Genomic DNA, 20,421 nt, shown 5'->3' with positions numbered 1-20,421 from the left:
AGCCAACTACAGAACAATGACTGCATTTTTTTTCAAGGACACTTGGTAATGATTGTCGTATGTACACCAACGCATGTTTATTGTTGTGTAAACTTTTTCTCGTGATCATGGTCTCTTGAGACTAACTGGCGTAGATCAACGTACTCTTGCGACCGTTGTAGGGGCTAAATGCCTATATGAAATCCTTGTCCAACAAAAAACTCCGGAGAACGTAAAGGGAAATCCAGGGCCGTGGAGCTGCTGTTTGAAGGGGAATGCGAGAACGTGGTGGCTTCGTATTTACAGTTCTTCATAATTCGCTATTGAAGTGGTTAAGGAAACACTATATACAATGGCGGACGAACAACAGCGTGTCTGCACGCCATCCGTACTGTTAAGAGAAGCAGAAATATAATTCTTGCAGAACGCCCAGTCCTGTATGTTCGCTGACGCCACCGGTGAGAGCGTCAGCTAATATCGAATACTGATTTCAGCAGGCACATTACCTTCCCATCGTTGTTTCTTGCTGCCGTGTAGGTACGCATGCCGTCATAGAAATAGATCAGTTGCTAAGTGGCACTTGTGTTTGGTGCTCTGTACTTACTGCAGAAACAAGCATGAAAATTTTCCGGAAGATCTCGTCATGGCTTCCGTAGCATTAGAGGCCTGAAGTGCTATTATATACTTATATACTATTATATGCAACATTTGCATTGCGTTTCATATCATACCATGGCGCATTTGTCTCATGCTTTGATGTCCCGAAATATGACGCACTTTCACGCGAAAGGCCTCATGGGCATGAAAATATTTGCTCCGAACTAACGCAGTGAAACACTTTTTTTCGACCAGCAGCCATAGCGGAGAGCTTGCGTTTGTAATCAAAACATGGTGCGTAGGCATGCTGAGAGCGCAAAGGCGGACAAATTTTACGTAACTTGAAGTAAACATGCGTCAACTAGTCGAACTCACAATACAAGACGCAGTTATTCGGTAGACAGCGTCACACATTATGAACAGCCGGCACTAATGCGAGAAAACACCGAGTAAGACTTCGGCGACCTCACTGTATACTTGCAGAGCTTCCTAAGCCTTCTACTTCTTATCAACGTATACGGCAACGAAGCGCATGGCTATTTGTGCGAAAGAAATCGGACCGCCCGGCACACTCACGCCTGCCGAGATGAGGAAGTACTTCCGGTTGCCGAAGGCCTCGGTCAGCTGCCGCAGTACGCTGTCCTCAGTCCCGGCATGCATGCTGCTGACCCTCGAGCGAGCGCTGCCGGTGGAGGCCAACGCGCTGGCGCTCCTCGACGTTTGCAGAAGCCCTCGCGTCTTGGCCGTGCAGGGCGGGGCGAGCGCGGAGCTCACCCGGTCACCACAACAGACAGGGCCGGCTCCGTGCAAAGCCCGCGTCTTCTTCTTTCTCCCTCTCTCACCACACGACACACGGCGGCTACTGTGCGCGGATGGATTCTTCGGCTATCGTCTATATAGTAGTGGGTTGTGCCGTTTCCCTTGGGACCAACAAGCCAGGACACTGACCGCGCGGAATATTTTTTTTCGATGTTTGAGATGTCTCAGTATTGTTGATACATACTTACCGTTCAAGAAGATCAATCCGCTGCACTCGTTTTTTATTTTGTTTAATATTATTGTCTGTATATAGAGACGAACATATATCTCCGTATTACATCTTGCAACCTCATATTTTCGTTGCAACCTAGTAATTGAGCAATGTTTCAAGAAACCTTTAGGCAAAATTTATAAAATAATTGCGTAAATTTCTTGTGTTTTGGGGTACGAGTTCCTCCAATAACGAATTCAATTTGTCACTCTAATTTTCAGCAGTGCATTTTTCTTCCCCATCACTACAGCGTGACCATATGCGCAGCACACCGACAACCTCCACTGCAGCACCGCAAGCTGTGCTGCTCAGTAAACTTGCAAGGTTTTCATCATGGTAGCGTCCGTGCATTGAATTATTAGGCTTCGTAAGAGCGTGCTCTTAGAATGTCTGCGTGTCGCGCAATACCGCGCAAGAAGAATCAAGCGCGAATGATGCGCCAGGCTCCAATGTAACGAGTAGCGACGGTTGGCAGGGATTTTTTTTCTTAGTCATGTGATGAATGTTAAACCGAGTGTTAGAAGTTGGCCCGACGACGACGAAGGCGACGACAACATAATGACGATCGCGCAACTACGACGGTGTAACGATAACACCGTAATTAAATCGAAAGAAGTATACACAGCAAATTGCTTTTCAGGCTTTCAACTTCTGACGCCATCAAATTTGCTCAGAGGATAAGTTAAAGGAGGAGCATGCTGACCACTTGTAACGGTGGGCAAGAAGGCAGCATAAAGGCAACGAAAAATAAATAATGTCATTTAATGCGTTTTTGTTTCCTTTGTTCTTGCGCCGTAAGCCTGCGTTTCTGGCAAGCACCAACAGAGCCTAGACAGGTACGTGGAAATAAAGCAACGCAGATGGGCATCACTTGGAGGATAAAAGGACGATGAAAAAATATTAGGAAAGAACGATAAGTTAGATTGCCAGCTTACTTTTGTCGCGTCGAAATGCAGGAATGTGCTATAGAGGTGTTAATATGACGTCACTGCATTTAAGGTACACCGACAGGGCGCTTCAGCGGTCCTCTACGGATCCATGGTTTTTCGTTTCATTTTAGCCTCGGTTAAAGCGTGTCTGGTTTATTTCCACACGTGAAGGTCAGGTTTAACTGGGAGCCATAGCTACCACAGTTAAGCTCACCTATATCTTAGTCAGGATCAATACGACACGCACATTTTACCGCGTCTTACAGATCAAGCTAGAAAGGCGAAGTGTAATGTTAGACCTACTGTCCCAGAGGGACAAAAAAGGAAATGAAATTTCGCTACTTCTTCCACATGTAGCCAGATTCTGCAAATAATCCCGAAAAAGTGCTAATCGGAACAACCAAGTCAACAAGCTTAAGCATGCAGAAAGACTATAAAACGCGCACCTAATTAACGAAAGGATAAAAGGAACACGGGAGAACGAAGAAACGACCATAAGTGATGGCAACACAGGCACATCGCACAACTGAGCCTTTACACCCCATTTATTTATTTTTTCGTTTATTGCCTAATATCGCACTGTAAAGCTAGGCTGAAAGAGTCGGCCCGGCTTTGTGCTCGCCAAAAAATCAATACACTCATTCCGTAGAACCACGCAGTACGATGCAGGCCTAGTGATGGCCAATGTGCTTCTTGTTGCTATGCAGCAAAACTCCCACGATTATGTCAGCCTTTAACTATGTACCTGCTTACTTTGCACGAAATCGAAGGAGTCAAATATAGATGCAGCTGCATTTGCTCACGAGAAAAATGTAATGGTAAATTTACTCTTCGGAGTTTCCATCTGTTGGCTGTTGCATCCATTGTTCTAGCAATATATATCCTGGTTCTGTGTCGATAGCTATGCTAATAGTAGTGTTGTGAATTCTTGAATCTAAAAGAACAAACTTTGGCCGCTTCACTGGCGGATCTAGAGGGGGAGGGGATGGAAGCCCAGCTCACCACCACTCCCTTTGACGAGACATTAGCGTTACCTAAGGTTAAACTCCTTTGAAGTGAAGGCCAGTATGCTACCGTTTATGCTGCGAAAATACGCCTTTATGTTCATTACAGTTTACCAAAATTTAGTGAATGCGAAATTTCAGTACCACCTTTCTTTCGGGCACCCACCTTCCAGCGATTTTTTTCTCAGTCATGCTGAAACGAGCATCTAAAGCTCCTTTATATTCCTGAGAGGATATTTTTTAATACATTTCCTTTCCTTGCCAAGTTGCATAATGGATTAAGGTTTCCACGGTTTTTGTTACACGTGGCCTAGATTTGAAATGCGCTTGAGAAATCAATGATAAGCAGACGGCGACAACCCTTTTGATGAGGGTCCGACCCTAGATGCCACCCCGGATTTGCCCTTTCTCCGACTGGCCTTTTCAAATGTATGCGAACCGCAGTAACACTCTCTTTTTGCTGGGGACGAAATTAATTGAATGATAGTTGCTTGAGGTTTCAAGAAAAGCTCAATACATCCGACTAATGAAAGGAGCCTAGGACTTTATTATATGGAAAGAAATGTTCCGGAAACATATTTTGGAAAATCGGTATGCTTCGGAAAAATAAGGAATGCGTGGCGTTTAAAGCCTGTGCTTGGATGTCAATCACAGATACCGCACTTTCGTAAAGTGATCTCTTCTTAATATCTGTAGCAAAATAATATAAACCATTAGTCTGCAGCTTACGTGAAGTGGCGAATCCTTTTCGGTTTTCGGAAAGTTTATTCGAGAAAATAGCATTATCTTCATATTTTGGAGCTGAATACATTAATAAACTCGCCCGCAGTCAGTCGCGCAATTCACAAGTCCTTAAAAACCTGGGCAGCGCTTTTAAGGCATTGAGGGCCGAAACTGGCCTGGACCCGTGTCCTGGTACTTTTTTCCTCCGTCAAGGGACATCGCCTTATCGCATCGCGTAATTGTGTGCATTTTTTCTTTCTACACATTATTTTTTCTTCTATTACCTTTATTTCGCTTGAACCTTTCCCCAGCACAGGGTAGCGAGCCGATAGCTACGCTGGCTAAGCTCCCTGTCGTTCCGGGTTATTTTCTTTCTCTGTCTTTCTCTCCCGCTGTCCAATCGAGGCAACTCATAGAAATTTTTCATCGGTTTTAATTTTGCAATTAGGGGGGAAAATAACGCCTAATAAGTATATGTATTGGTTAACACCTACAGGGCGTAAGGTGGGTTGCCAACATTAAGACGTTTGTTTGACTCATCATCAGGTACACAACAGCAAACTCTAAGACAAAAACATTTGTTTCATCTAAACTTACATAATTATTGACCTGATGCATTAGTTTACTTGAATTATTCTGTTTCTGAAGAACTGTATACTAAAAAAATAGTGCTAAAAAGGCGGAAAAGAAATCGGCTGTGCACAGCAGGTGGACCTAATTTTCTATTTGAATTGTTATAATTTTTTACAAAATTGATTCGCGAGATTTCGATCAGAACAACTTTTCCTTTCCCGTGTGTTACTAGAGAGGCGCTCTCAAGTGGATGTTTGCTCTTAAATGCACTGCATCGAACCTTCGTAGCGAGAGCGAGCAAGACAGTAATCCGGATGCAACCGGCATCCCTCTAGTTCGCAGCTCGTATTCCACTGGGGTCCCAAAGGCGAGCGCGAAGAAGATGAGGAGGAAACAGTAATGCGAAACAAAGGCGAACTCTGAAAGAATAGCCGGGAGGTTCGGCACAGGCACCTCTGTCGCCATATACACGGTTCGGGACCCCGGTAGTAAAACTGGTCCCCCAATGCGTCGGCAGTTGGAAACGTGTGCGCCGGCGAATCGGGAAGTCAGCTTCCCTGTGAGCGCCTGCAAAAAGGTTCCCCCGTGGCCCATGACTAGACGTGAAAGATGGGTATGGCTCCTCGCTTCCATAGCAGTTTATTAGTTTTTACCATTCTCGCTATGACCCGTTAGCTTCGGCTATGGAAGATTCGCGATTTCGAGCATAGGTTGGTCTCATTCTCTCTTCTTTTTTTTTTTACTCGCGCTCACGCAGTATCGAAAACCTATCCTTATACTTTGTTGCCTTCACTACTTCCTTTCCCCAGCAACGCACTTCCCTCTCGTCTTTTGGGAAGTCAGCTATATCTGCGACTTTGCTCGAGTCCGAAATTAAATTTCCCTCATTTCCAAGCTGTCTGTAGACCCGCAAGCGGGTGGACGTGGTCCCAGTAAATTTGATCAGGCCAGTTCGTACGATTCGGTGATAACTGCTGGCGCAAGTTGATGAGGACACAGAACCGACGAAACACTATCGCTTATGTTTTGTTGATCCTGGGCCATTGTCGATTTCACCCTGCCTTTTACTGGGGAAAATGTAGACGCCTGTTTTACTAAATTAGCAAGTCTGTCGGCAAATGAACAGTGATCCTGAGGGAGCAAAGCGGGCGTTGGTGTCGGAGATGTTTTACAGACGTTTTCACGTTCATTCGGTGCCTGCCGTCCTGTGCTGGTCATACAGGGATATCTTTGCACGAAATTGTTTCTTGTCCTGTCCCCAGACAGCGCAGTCCTTAATTTCATTTTTTTGACGCACTGTGTATTGGTCATTTAGCAAGTTCTTGGGAAGGCGAAGGTAAGGCGTTATCAAAGCTGGATATCCTAATGCGTAGTTAAGAAATGGAATCTATATATACGCTTGTTCAAATATTACCTGCACATACATACTGCTACGTGCTAATAAAAGACGATGATGTTATCTTTGGATTCGGCGGGACGTACCCATAACCGGCCACTGCTGATTTGATGACGACGATGGGCCTTGCTTGATGTTGACATCTAAATTGGTCTCCTTCCATTTGGCTACCTGACTTCCCGCCTATCTTTCCGACTGAATTATTGGCAGTTATCTTAGCTTTACACAACTTACCATCATCTCTGCCATCAGCTGTAATGTTATCTGATTTCCTGTCTGTGTAGTGTTCACTAACTGCCTGCTATATTTATATGGTATGGGCGTAGGCTTTCATTTTTTTTTAATTTACATGCCTCAATATGAAGAATGTCCTTCACTATTCTTCCGTGAACCTCTTTGATGCCAACATTCGTCACTGAAATGTTCCACTGTATTGGTGTGTTCCACGCTTCAATGACCGTTTTTTGAGCCAGCTTGGCTAAATAGGTATATACCACTGGGAAAGCGCCGCGCTGCAGTGACAAAAAAAAATGTCACATAAATTTCTCCGACGCTCTGCGGACTCCAACCCACGTCACAAGGTTTATGCAAGTACGGGAAACCCGACGTTTTTACAGGCTGTGGCACGTACGCACCGGGCCTGTGCCGCTCATCCAATAAAGCTCTTGCGAACTGTGGTCACTCACTATGTGCCATTGGCTGTGCGGCAAGCGAGGGAACGCTTCTCAGCGTTCGCAGTCATCCGTGCTCCCCGTTTTGCGTCCCGGAAGCCACGCGTGGTCTTCTCTACAGCATCCCTAGATGGCGCTGCGTGTCCAGAACGAAATGCGAGAGTGGAGTGGTGTTGCCGTATACGCATGTCTAGGCATTCGCACAAACCCGCACGCCATGCAGTTCGGAGGCAACGCGCAGGCTTCGCGGCGGCGGCACCAGATGGCGCCGGTAGTTATTAGCGAAGCGCGAAACAGGAGTCCCGCTGTAGTACACGGCTCATGCGTAATTTGTTTCGACTGTGCCAATACGTTGGGTTGCTATATTGATTCAATTATAAATGCATTATGGCTGACAGTAATCGTGAAATGCGTTCTGCCGAACCGTAATTATTCACTTCAGGGCACACGCTGCAAAAAAGAAATTGTAGCGTTAAAGTGGTTACGTTGCGATTGCTTTGCAGGAATCGTAATTCCAGCACCAGATTTGGGATATTAGGTCTCAAAGCGTGTTACGAATTGCCAAGGCGTTCCAGATAACAGTTTGAAAAAAGCGTTCGTCTCGCAGTTTGCGATAATATTAACAGTAACGCCAGCGACATTTCTTAGCTGATCTTTTGGACGCGGATATCTCTAAAGTGCGGTAGTCGTATTGTTTCTGCTAAGCGGCCATGACATCGTCTCTCGACTTTAATTTTACAATTGGAATATTCGCCTTAAAATACGCTATGAAAAAGGTAACAAGCAAATCTTTTTGCTCACATACCTGGATATCGCAATTTCACTCGAAAGTAGCGTCTGCTTCTGCATGTAATCTACTTTAACAAGCCGAACTCTTTCATATGCTCTACAAGCTTAAAAGAGAATAGGTCGTTGAACTTTCAGAAAAGAAGAAAGAAGGACGAAGAATAAGAAAACAAAACGTAGGGTGAGACACCCCATTATTTTCAAGTCAGTGGTACATCGTTAAAAACTGTCTCAAGCATTAAATATCTGCGCACAACGTGATTCTACGGCTTCAGCTGCCAGCGCATAGCGTTTCATCACAAGCACCATATACATTTTATGCATACATGGCATCAAAACACCCCTTCAGAACTAGCATCCTAATTGAACCCGAAGCTGCATTAGGCGTGGTTTGCTTGGGCGCGTGCTCAACGCTGCGTGTTCTGGCCTATTATCGCAAGGGTAGCCTTTCAGCGGTAAATTTTAATGTTGCCAGTCGGAGGGCTTAAAGGCTTCCTAATAATGCGGCGGGGCGGAACCTAATACAGCATGCACAATGCGGCCATTACGAGTTCCGAGGCCACATGACGCAAGCTGCACTGACGCGAGTGACGAGATAGGGTCGCCTTCCCCTGGCAATCTACTCCACTGAAGCGATGCGGTGGTGAACAAGAAAAAAAGAATAACAGCCACATGGTCCGAGTTGAGAATCGTACCTATTGCCGTAATACCGCATTGTCCGTGTCCCTGACATTTACGCGGCGCAGGAAGGGTCCGGGGTTGTAACACTTCGCCGCGCAAAGACTGTTTCGAGCTCTTAGGGCGTCGTCGCGAGCAGTAAGGTCAATCCTTTTAGTGGAATGTGAAGCACAGAGAACGAGAACAGCATTTGCAATTTACATAAGGTCAAAATATGCCTGTCCACCTTTCGCTACAACGGTTTGCTGGATTAGCATCAGCGCAGCGTCACTGAGCACTAAGCTCACTGATTAGATGGCAAAAAAATTGGAGGACGCTTAAGCTTCGCCTTCAAGAGTGGGACGCGACAGCGTTCCCGTCGACCCGCCAAGGGGTCGACAATGCGCTACGGCACAGCGATCACTTACGATGCGCCCCGCATCGGACTTAGCGCCCACCTATCACGCGGTGAGCGTCGAGCAACGCAGCGTTCGGCGTGGCAACGAAACGTGCGCCTGAGCGAACGGAACGAACCAAAGAACTCGGTGTCTCGGAGGGGAAACGACCTGCGCCAGCCAAACGTCGTGATCGGCACGGGCAGAGAGATAGATAGTTATCTAAACCGGGAGCACGGCGAAGCGTCGTCAGGGGAGAGGGAGTCCCGCGACGCGCCTGGCAGCGGTCCCAATGCGCGCGCGGCGCGCCTCCTGTCGGGGCAGCGCCGTACATTGAGAGGAGGGGGATCTTCTGTGTTTGCCGCAAGATGGCTCTGCGTGTGCGGAAAGCGCAGAAGAAATTCAGCGGAAACGCACTTCGCAACTCGTGTAATTGTGACTTCTGTACGTTACATGTTCATAATTACCGATATACACCGCAGTATAACTTTCCACGGCTCGTTTCGAAGGCAACACCGCATTCACTAGAGGCGCGTTTGCACCGCTTGAAAGCATCGAACTCGTGGCTGAGTGGTAGCGTCTCCGTCTCACACTCCGGAGACCCTGGTTCGATTCCCACCGGGTCAATCTTGGAAGTTGCTTTTTATTTATGAAGCGCCTGCCGTGATTTATCGCTCACGGTCAACGCCGCAAACGCCGACACCGACGCCGACGACACCGGCTTTTCTGCGACACGAGCTCCTTAACGCTATCGCGTTAAAAATGTCGACGCTATGGCAAAAGAGCACAGCGTAAGTACGTGACCCTGAGTGCGCTCTTCCCAAACAGTAGTTTTCATCGGCAAGCTCTAATCCACTTGACTAGTGAAGTTGCAACTACCCGGGAAGAATGCTTTCATTTATTTACGTACACTGGACTCGGTCTTCGTACTAACGCCAGAAAACGACTGCACGCAAGCGCAAATTCTTTTCTTCTTCCTCTCTCTTTTTCCGCAGGAGTTGATAAAAGTAAGCGAACGTGATGAGACTGGCGTTCAGTGTAAAGGCAGAGTACGGTCACTACGTCCTGGCAGAAACAATGGAAATGATTTCGCCTTCTGATAAAGGAACTGAGTTTTCGTTTTACTATTCAGTTGATGAAAGGAAAATGTCGCAATACAGGACGGAAGCGAGCGCCGTGCTGCAGGTTGACAAAGGGAATCAAATTGCGCTCGCTGCAGTGGGAAGAAAAAGAAGTATTTAGGAAACTCTCGCAGCAGAATGAGGGGACTCATTCGAAAGAAATTGCTCTGCGCTTTCTCAGTCCCCATTGAATCTTAACAAGTAATTTTGAGATGAAGCAATAAAATAAATGTATACTATAGTGGTTTTCTATAAAACTGGCCAAGAAGCCAGTCTAAGTAGAGAAAGAATCGCGTGCCATGCTCTCTGTGCACTTTTCTAATGCAGGAGTGCATTTTAATGCGTGTCAGAGATTCTCAGTGTTTACTTCAGTTGTTGCGGGAAGAAGAATTTCCCAGGTCGTTCGATAAACTCTTGACACTTCAGTGGGGCATTCATCGCTTCTTGAATTATAAGCGATTAGCTAAAGAAAACCGACTTTAGAATACTCGTTCTCCTTCTGCGGCACAAATTTTTCATAAGCGAAACGACTAGACTGTGCGCTGCTCCAGAAGCTTGGAAATGCAAGCGAGCAATCGGCAGCGGTAGCAGTTATCAACAAGCTTCTTAAGTACTACAGGGTGAGCTTGCCTGACATTTAGAAAGTTGTAAAGTGTGCGAAGGAACTTTCTTGCAGCAGTATGCCAGACTGCCTTCTCAAACTACTCTCATTGCTGATTGAAATAAATGCGCTGGACATAAAGAAAACCATGCTGATGGAAGAAGTTATTTTTTTTGCATTGAATTGCTAGCGCACATCAAAATGTCGTTCGCAGCCTCTAAGTCTCTTAAGAGTCGTGAGTAACCTGACGTCCAACGGCTGCATATTATCGCTACAATAAAAAAAGCGAAGAGAAAGAAGAATTACCAAGATACGTAAATCGTGCAAGAATATAAACAGAACTCGCATGTCCAGTGGCTCCACCGTTCTGTTGTGACCGTTATACATTTCTTTCTGTCCTTCTCCGTCTTCGTTAACGTAAGTGGGCTTGCCGAGCGAGCGACCCACTCTAATTGAAAACTGCACGTCGTGCGAGGCAATAAAACCGAGAGCTGGTCTTACGCCAAGAAATTGCCTGCATTTTCTTTTCAGTTATGCGATGGCAATGCGAGAGCTACGTTACTCTTTAAAAAAAATTAATTCTGGAGTCTAAAGTTTCAAAACTGCACGATGAGCTATCAGGATCAAATTCTTGAGTGGAGTGCTCCGTATAAATTTACAGCCTCTGCTGTTCTTTAACAGGCACCTAAAGCACACCGCGTGGTCGTCTCGAATTGCGGCCCCATGCGGCCGCTGCAAGTGGGAATCGAAGTAGTGATGAGCTTGAGCTCAGCAGCGAATTGTTATAGCCGTCACTGTGCCACCTTTGCCTTAATAGGTATTTGGCGCCCAACGTGCACAGAACCCATATTATCCCTTACTGGTAAGAGACCTAGTCACAACTTCTCAGCTGAAGTGTGAAACGAGCCATGGACATATTGGGGACATTCTCCGCTCCGGTATACTCTGTCATCCGTCACTGGCTACGACCTTTAACCGCAACAACACCGGGCTCGATATCTCACCTAGTGATACGTTCCAACGGGGCATACAGTTAGAAAAAAAAACGCAGATCCAACCCGCCTGTTGCAGTCTACATGAAGCGAAGCATTCATGATGTGGGTAGGCCATTGATATCCTACAAACCGTGATGCCTATAATTGTGTTCACTTTCACCCTGTGTAACGTGTCCCCTTACGCAATGTTTGTGCATATTCGTGACTACACATTGGTGTTATGTAGCTTTCACGTTCGTATTCACTGCACAGCTCACAAAATATGGCCGAATGCAAGCGCCAAATCTGCAGGATGCAAAGTGTGAGACGCATACGCCAGGACATCGCGAGGACCAAGACGATGTGCGAACCTTGTAGGGGGAAGGACAGTAATGGCGGATCTGCGTGCACAGAGACGTGGTAGATATCTACTGACATTTAAGAATTCTTCAACTCTTGTGTCGAAGTGATATATGTTGATTGCGGTGGATTGGCCAGGAATGGGCAAGCTCCCAATGGCACATATCGAATGGCCAAATCAATAAAAATCGAGCCGTTAGGCAAATGCTTGGAGCCAACTGGCACTTGAAAGACTTTTCGTGCAGCCCAAGTAGGCTGAACTGCATTTGAACGCGCCGTGCGTGAAGAGCACCCCTAGTCAGAAAACAGAGCGATGATTTGCTTTATCGCGGCCATTCTTAAATATTGGTGGAAGGTACCTGTATACGTATCTGCATTTGTATATACACGTATGTATATTTGCATTTATGACCTATCGTCTTCCCTAAATTTGAAATTTCGTTATCACTAAGTCTGCAATCAATGCCACTCGCGTGTCGATCAGGTTCAATAGCTATAAACCTTATGTGTCAAAGACTTGTAATGGCATTAGCAAGGTTATCACCTAATGTGATGTGAACGTTCCTGTGTTCTTCATCCAGTGCGGCGTTATGACAGTAGTCAGTATGTATGTTTGGCTCTGAAAATCAAACACTTGCGTTTACTTTGGTGGGCACTTATATTTCCCTAATCAATCGTTTGGACAGGCAGATGCTAAAACACATTTGAGCTATTACCCCTAGTCCGCGATATGTTGTTGGAAACCTTAAAGCCCATCATTCGCCTTGGGTAAGGAACGAGATAAATTCCAAAGGAAGAAGCCTATTTTCTTTGCCTAGGACCATGAGTTTTCCCGTCTGTACAATGACAGGACCATTTTCTGTGGGATTCGGCATACAACAGTTTCGATTTAGCTTTTGCCTCACCAAACTTCACTGGCATCGTTCACCGGTTTTCTTATACAGATAACCACGGAAATGACCTCATTCCTACTTATGTGAAGAAAGAGAGCCAAGCGATATCGTATTCATCAAATTCTCTAGCAACAATAGGTTGATCCGTGTTTAAATAACACACAGAAAATGCATGCCACTCAGTTTTATCGACCCCATTAGAAATTCGAATCGCCAAGGCCACGCCGGATGGTACGCGTTTTTTGGCCATCGGCGAAGTACACGTGTGGAACTACAAGCACAGTTAGGAGCACAGGCATTTGATTTGTACGTCCTTTCATTTGATCTACTCCATCTCTGACCTCCTCTTCATCTCCTAAGCCGTACCCCACTGCTCGCTCACGTCTAAAATCGGCGACGCGCCAGAAAAAGGAAAGTTTGCCGCACATGAATTTTGCGGCGGAAAAACAGCGCCTCCATGCAATCCGCCGGCGAGTGGAGCGACGATACACACGGACTAAATCTGTTTGCGTTTGCGATCTAAGAGCGACAGGATAAATAAAAAAAAATTAAGCTTCGCATTTCTGCGCTGAATAATCAATGCTGGCGCCCACATGCAAGCGCGCTTTCATGTAGGCTCCCTATGTGTAGCAATGCGTGCTTTCTAATAGAAGCCTGTAACCGCAGCCCGAACATGGCAATCAACCTGCGTTGGGTACTAGGTAATTCTGGGATCGAAGGAAATGAGTTGGTTCATCAACGTGCCCCCAAAATTAATCTCAGGGCGCCCTCGATTCCCTGGCCAAATCCAATGACAGTGGAAGACGCCGCTACTTACAAAGAGCAAATAGCTGAACAATGCAAGAACATCAGGGAAAACCGCACTATTTTACACCAACGTCACTTTTCACTGAACACCGAACAAGCACATCTACTTCGCAAAGTTCAACCGAACGCTCTTCTCACCCCATTAATGCTCTACCACTTCGGTTGGCGTACAAAACTCATTGCCCCAACTGTCCGGAGATAAGGGCAGATACAGAACACATTTCGTACACATGCAACAGTGCCATTACTTCTCCTTATTTCCCTTCCCATTGCCCTCCATCCTGGAGTGTTTAGCTTCCCTCGGACTCGGTGGATAAACAACGGGCCTTAGCGGAGCAAGCGTTTACAGTGCCTTAGTGCTGGCCTAAAATAAAGTTTTTAACGTGATAGCGTTATGTCGCAAAAAATATTCGATGTCAGCGTGGGACGTCACTTGGCGAAACATCATTCCGAACCACAACCACGCAGGCCACCCACGGGGCGCAGGTGCATTACAGAACTAATTGAATTTCTCAAAGTAAAATACGTCAGAAAAATGACAAAGTACAATTTAGGCACGACCTACAGACATGATAGCGTCGGAGTTCAAGTTGAATCTACCAGAAAACATAATTTTCTTACGCACAAATTCAAACACAAACCCCTTTTTCGAGCGGAGCGGCCCATTCGGTTCCTTTCAACAGCACCATCGGACTTGGCTCCGCGGATCCGCAAGAAAGCTGCGGTTGCCGGGAAGCGTGAGAAGCACTCAGGGATCTTCGAAGTCTATCTCGTTCCACTCTTAAAGGTATGCTATAGCTGTTTTTTTATGTAGAATTTTTGTATACATCTCCTTTAGCTTCTTTTTTTCTTGAAAAAAAATACCTTGTAACGCTAGCCCTGACTGTAAGAAATCTGGTTGTATCAATTTCTTCAGTGCTTTTTTTTCCGCCAACACTCTAAACGACTCTTGATTATAACGACTGCTGACCGGTTGACGCTTCCATCCACTTTAAACCCAATCACCTCTGGAAGGTGTTCATTACGTACGGTTCTCACTGGGTGAATCTCTTCGCATTCTATTAGGATGTGCTTATTGGTTTCCGGACTTTCGTTGCAGCATACACTTGCACCATCTATTTCCCAATATTTGCTCCGGGTCGGCTTTGTCTTTAGGCAACCGCCTAGATCCTCGAATAGCAAGGCACTGTCCTTTGTGTTATCCTGCAGATTTTCCTTTCTAATTTCTTTCGTCTCATTCTTATCAATCTCCATGGCCCTTTTTTGTTTCTATTCTTGGAGTTCAATTAAGTTTCTCCGTTTCACTCACTTTCTTTCTGATGGCTCCTGGTTGCCTATTTACACTTTCAACTACCCTGTACTTGGCTGCCAACTTTCTTGTCCTCTGCCTCCATTCTGTATCCACGCTTTTCAAGTACAGATACTTGTGCGCTCTAGCTGCCCATTTATTTTCATCCGTGTTCTTGAGACTTTCTTCAAAAGTAACTTTTGCGCTGTGCTTCTCTGAATTCAAAACAGCCCCACCCATGTCGCCCTGCACCACCTCCTTTGTGGTTCTACCATGGGCTCCTAAAGCCAACTGGCCTACCGATCTTTGGTCAACATCCAACCCCAACAAAATATGCGATTCTAAGCATAGAATTTCATTTGAGAACGGTCGCACTGGCCCCATTACCCTTTTCGAGATTCCACACATCTCGTACTCAATGTGGCCCCACAGCGCTTTGTGTTTCATTATTCCAGCATTCCGCTCTCCCTTTATTTTTATATTTTCTTGGTGTGTGCTTGAGTAACTATGTGCTTTGTTTATCTATACGTAGAGGAACTTATATTGCTTGACTATGGATATGACTTGCTGTGGAATTGACACCACGTAATTACTCGTGTCTTTACTAACAATCGTTTTTCCCGATTTCTCCGTGCTAGAACTGAGGCCTAGATTAGTCGCTGCGTTGCCACAGATATTTGCAAGTTTCTGTAAATCTGTTTTAGTGTTCGCTAGTAGCAGTATATTGTCCGCATATATTTATTTATTTATTTATTATTACCTCAAAGGCCCCAACGTGGGGTATTACATGAGGGATGGGTAACCACTTCAGTGGAATATGGACTCAATGGCAGCCTTGAAATGATGTGGATTGGAGTGGTGCACGGCGTCGGCGGGAAGGTCATTCCAGTCCCGGGCAGTCTTCACAAAGAAAGAATGTAGGTGCGCAGTGGTCCGGGCAGGCGGAGGATACACAGATTTTTCATGACATAATCGGCAGGACTGACGGTGTGCTGGAATGATGGCTGAAGGACTAGGAGCAGAATGATAAAATTTGTGATAAAGACACAGTCTGAAGACATGACGCCTTATATCTAGATTGGAAATTCCTGCTTTTAATTTTAGCTGAGAGACACTAGTAAGGTAAGAATAATCAGAATAAATAAAGCGAGCTGCACGATTCTGAACTGCTTCTAGAGTGTTAGAAAGGGTGGTTTGGTGTGGGTCCCAAACAGAGCATGCGTATTCTAACTTAGGTCTGACAAAAGTTAGATAAGTTAGTATCTTTAAGGATGGTGGTACGAAGCGCAAGTTGCGGCGGAAGTAACCAAGTGTGCGATTGGCTTCGTTGGTGATGTTCGTAATATGAGAGGACCAAGAAAGGTTATTTGAGAGAGTGAGGCCAAGGTACTTGCATGATTCCACTGATGAGATTTCCGAGTTGCAAAGAACGTACTTAGGAGTATGGTGAAGTTTCCGTCGATGAAAAGGTAGTAGTAAAGTCTTTGTAGTGTTCAGTGACATTAGCCACATGCTGCACCAAGAGGTAACTTTGTCGAGATCATCTTGCAATGCGTGGTTGTCGGTATCAGCTAGGATTGGGCGATAAATGACACAATCGTCAGCAAAAAGGCGAATGTTAGATGAAAGATTAGCCGGTAAATCATTAATATATATAAGGAATAGGAGGGGCCCGAGAACTGTGCCCTGGGGTACACCGGAGAGAACAGGGCTCTTAGAGGAGGAGTGGTTGTTAGCATACACAAACTGTTGTCTGTTAGTTAAGAAATTTCGGATCCAGTTCAAGACAAGGGGATTAAGGTGCAAGCGAGAAAGTTTTAGGAGGAGTCGTTGATGCGGAACTTTGTCAAAGGCCTTTTCGAAATCTAAAAAGAGGGCATCAACTGGGATATTTTGATCAAGGTTAGAGCTTATGTCATTTATAAAGAGAGCTAATTGGCTATCACAAGATAAACCTTTACGGAAGCCATACTGGTTAGGGTGGAAGAAACTGACAGATGTTAGGAATGTAGCAACGTGGGAGTAAAGCACATGTTCCATTAATTTAGAACAAACGCTAGTTAGAGAAATTAGGCGGTAGCTACTACATGATGATGAAGGACCTTTCTTTGGGACTGGGATAACCTTACCCACTTTCCAGTCATCCGGCACCACTCCTGATGATAAAGATTGCTGGAAAATGTGACATAATATCTCGCTTGTAACATATTTAGTATTTTTTAGGACTTTAGAATTAATACCATCGATGCCAGGTGAAGACGACAGCTTTAAGAAATCAATGCATTTCCTGATTCCATCAGAACTGAAGGTGATTGCGGGCATTGTATCGTAACTGAAAAATGGGAATTCAGGAAGTTCACCTTTAGGCTCATTCGTAAACACGGAAGAGAATGCATGATTAAGCGCTTCGGCGATTTCGTGATCAGGAATAGGCCTATTTTTCTCGTCGCACAGAGCAAGTGGTTGCGAACGCTTTGGATTTATAATATTCCAGAATTTTTTGGAATTATTTCGCAGGATGTTTGGTAGGGTAGTCGAAGAAAAGGAGCGTTTTGCTTGACTAGCAAGGGTTAGGTACGTTTTTTCAGCGGTGTAGTATTTCTGCCATGCGCACTCAGAGTTGGAATGTCTGGCAGCGCGGTAAAGCCTTTTCTTTTTATTGTTGAGACGCTTTAGTGTCGTATTGAACCAGGGTGATGAGTGCTTTTCAGTTACAGTGATAGTAGGTATGTAAGTTTTTATCAGCTCATGCATTTTATTTTTGAAAAGAAGCCAGTTAATTTCAACAGAACGTTCTAAGAAACCGGTAAAGAACGAGCTGGCAAATTCCACTAGTTTAATATTCATATCAGTATAGTTACCTTTGTCGTAAAGCGTAATAGTTTTTCTAGTTTTAGTGAAGGCAGGGATGTCACTTTGGAATGAGGTATGTAGCACTGAATGATCGCTAAGGCCGGGTAAGTGCGTCAGTGGTGAAACATTATCAGAGTGAGAAGTGAAGATAAGGTCTAATATGTTAGAAGACTTATCATTGTGCCGCGTGGCGTTACTGACGATTTGTGTTAAGCCAAACGTAAGACACGTGTTAAGAAAATCACTTTCGACATTGTTTTTTGACGTTGTTTCAGCTATATTGGACCAATTGATGGCAGGGAAGTTGAAATCGCCGAACAGCATGATGGGTGATTGGGGATAAAGCGCTGTTACGGAGTGAAGTACCTCATGGAAGTCAGCTACGAAAGAGCTGTTTGCGTCGGGTGGACGATAGCATGTACCGATAATAACGGCTGGGCGGGAAGCGTTGCTCATCACAAAGACAGTTTCTAAGGGCGTTGTTACTGGTATTTCAGCACACTGAAGACTTTCGTGTGCGCATATCAGTACGCCTCCGCCCCTTTTGTGAGATCTGTCGCGTCGAAATATAGAAAAATTGGGAAAATGTGAAAGAATTTCTGAATTGTTAATGGACGGATTAAGCCAAGTTTCAGTAAGAAGGACTATGTTCGATGTCGTTGTACTGAGCAGGCTTTGGAGGGCATCAAGTTTGGGAAGAATACTGCGAATATTGGTGTAAAGAAATGAAAGGGAGTTGTAGGGATGGTTATTGGGACGGTTGTTGCGACAGTCGGATGCTAGGAACCCGGTGATCGAGCGACTACCTTATCGGAACTATGGTCGTATGTGTAAGTTGTATTTCCCATTAGTAGTTTGTCGTGGCGTAGTTTGAAGGGTCTGTTTTGTGCTTTGGCAAACTGAACTAGGTGTCTTCAGTTAGCGTGTTAGAAGAGTAGTCTTCCGAGATCCGATATTCAGTTCCTTTTAGTTTTTTAGCGCATGGCAACACGCGTTCTTTTACTTTAAAATGCGCGAATTTGACAATTATAGGCCTATTTCTGTTACTGTTAAAGCGACCTAATCTGTGTGCTCTTTCTATGTCTAAATGTTCAACGGTGGTGTTTAGTTGTGTACTGCAGTGTTGAATCACTAGGGCTTCGGACGCAGCCCATGTTTCACTTTCAGTGTCCTTTAAGCCAAAAAATACTAGATTTGATCTTCGCACTCTATCTTCCGAGTCATTAAGCTTAGCCTGAATAGACGCAATCTTATTTGCGCTCTGTTCGGCGAGCGTCCTGAGCTCGTCGACCTCTTTTCTTACCGCGATAAGTGCTGAGCAGTCTTCTTCGATCTTAGTTAGTCGTTTTTTTATCTCATCAAAAGATTTGTCGTTCTGGGACAACTTCTGCTTGATCGACTTCATATCCTTTAATAATGAAGTTTGGCCAGTACGGATTTCGATAAGTGCTTCCAATATATCACTAGGTTCTTCATTGCCGCGGGTGGTAGGTCCGGGGTTAAGCTCAATGTCACCGGATAAAATTAGTAGTTGCCGAAGAACATGAAAACAGTCGAAAAGAATAGCAAAACAACAACTTGGGTTTGGCAGCACCAATAAAGCAGCATAGCGAGTACATCGAGACGCGAATAAGGAATAGTGATAGTTTACCTGCGTGACAAATAAGCGTCGAAGGTTAGCGTTGGCCGCCATGGCTGTGGTGCTGCCAAACCCATGAAAGGCCGCGCTGGTTCCGAGCGCCTTTATATGGCAGGGGTGCGGAGAGGGTGAAGATGTCTCCCGATTAAATGAGGCCGGTATCACAAGGGCATGCGCGGTCCAGGGCGGAGGCAGGTTAAGCGCAGCCGTGCACTGGATTTGTTTTGGTGTCCCGAGGGCGCTGGAAGGCGTGTGATCCGGCTGTACAAGTGGTGTTGCAGCAGGAGTGGTCGATTGGACATGGGGTATGAAGGGTCTCGGAGCGTCGACGGCATACCCACCGTCCGGTTCTCGCGGCGGCAACGCGCGGTAGGGACCCAGCCGGGCTGAGTGCGTCGCGCCAAACGGTGGACAGCGTGGCCAGCCGGCGGAGAGTACTTCGGCGGCGGGGCTCCAGGACGTGGGGCCGGCAGTTCCATCGGTGACACCAAGAATTTCCACACTGTGAAGTTGGAGGTAAGACAGCAGGAACATCTGCGTGACAAATAAGCGTCGAAGGTTAGCGTTTGCCGCCATGGCCCAGGGAGCTTCTGTTGCACAATTTATCCATTGCACATGATGGATAAATCAAACCCTGATTCGCTGTTTTCCAGTCGTGTTTCTTTGCCCTTAACATAAAGTGTGAACAACAATGGAGGCAGAGGATATCGTTTTTTCAGTCCATGATGAATTTCCCCTTCTTCATTAAATTTTCAATCTTCATATACAACTTGTACTCAGTTTTCTTTATATGTTTCCTTTGGCAGCTCCACGAAATTGTCCTCTATGCCCTCGCGCTTAAAAATAACCCAGAACAATTTCATGTCTACGTTTTCATAGCCTCCTTTCATATCGAGAAATGCCATCGATATAAGGTTATTGTGCGCTACTGAAGTCTCTACGTACTGAGTTAGTACAAACTTATTACCCTCTAAGCGTCTGCACGGCCGCAACCCATTCTGCAATTCCCCTAATACATTATTTTTCTCCACCCATTTCAACAGTTCCAATTCTATGGCTTGCATTGCCATTCTATATATCACCGATGTTACTGTAACTGGCCTGTACGAGCTCCTCCTATCCTTACCGCCTTTGCGTTTGTAGAT

The 20,421-nt window shown here is 45.5% G+C and overlaps 2 protein-coding genes across 6 annotated transcripts in view; one reads left to right on the top strand and one right to left on the bottom strand.

The window, feature by feature from the left end:
- Window positions 1-1,426, bottom strand: part of LOC135904196 (neprilysin-21-like) — a 28,513-nt gene extending 27,087 nt beyond the window's left edge. The window contains exon 1 of the mRNA XM_065434830.2: window positions 1,153-1,426. Coding sequence (XP_065290902.1) covers window positions 1,153-1,236 — 84 coding nt within the window. The 5' untranslated portion in view covers window positions 1,237-1,426. The remainder of the gene's footprint in view (window positions 1-1,152) is intronic.
- The window catches only part of LOC135904197 (synaptotagmin-10-like), a 368,678-nt gene that overhangs the window by 220,615 nt on the left and 127,642 nt on the right, over window positions 1-20,421 (top strand). For 2 of the 5 annotated variants that reach the window (XM_065434834.2, XM_065434833.2), the window contains exon 1: window positions 19,350-19,792. The exons of the other annotated variants lie outside the window; for them this stretch is intronic. The gene's annotated coding sequence lies outside the window, so the exon portion shown is untranslated. Of the gene's footprint in view, window positions 1-19,349; window positions 19,793-20,421 lie in introns of those variants that run through there. 5 annotated transcript variants of the gene reach the window in all.

The sequence above is a fragment of the Dermacentor albipictus genome, chromosome 10 (assembly GCF_038994185.2).
Source record: "Dermacentor albipictus isolate Rhodes 1998 colony chromosome 10, USDA_Dalb.pri_finalv2, whole genome shotgun sequence".
Taxonomy (NCBI): domain Eukaryota; kingdom Metazoa; phylum Arthropoda; class Arachnida; order Ixodida; family Ixodidae; genus Dermacentor; species Dermacentor albipictus.
The sequence above is the reverse complement of the archived record's forward strand: the minus strand, read 5'-3'. Positions and strand labels throughout refer to the sequence as shown.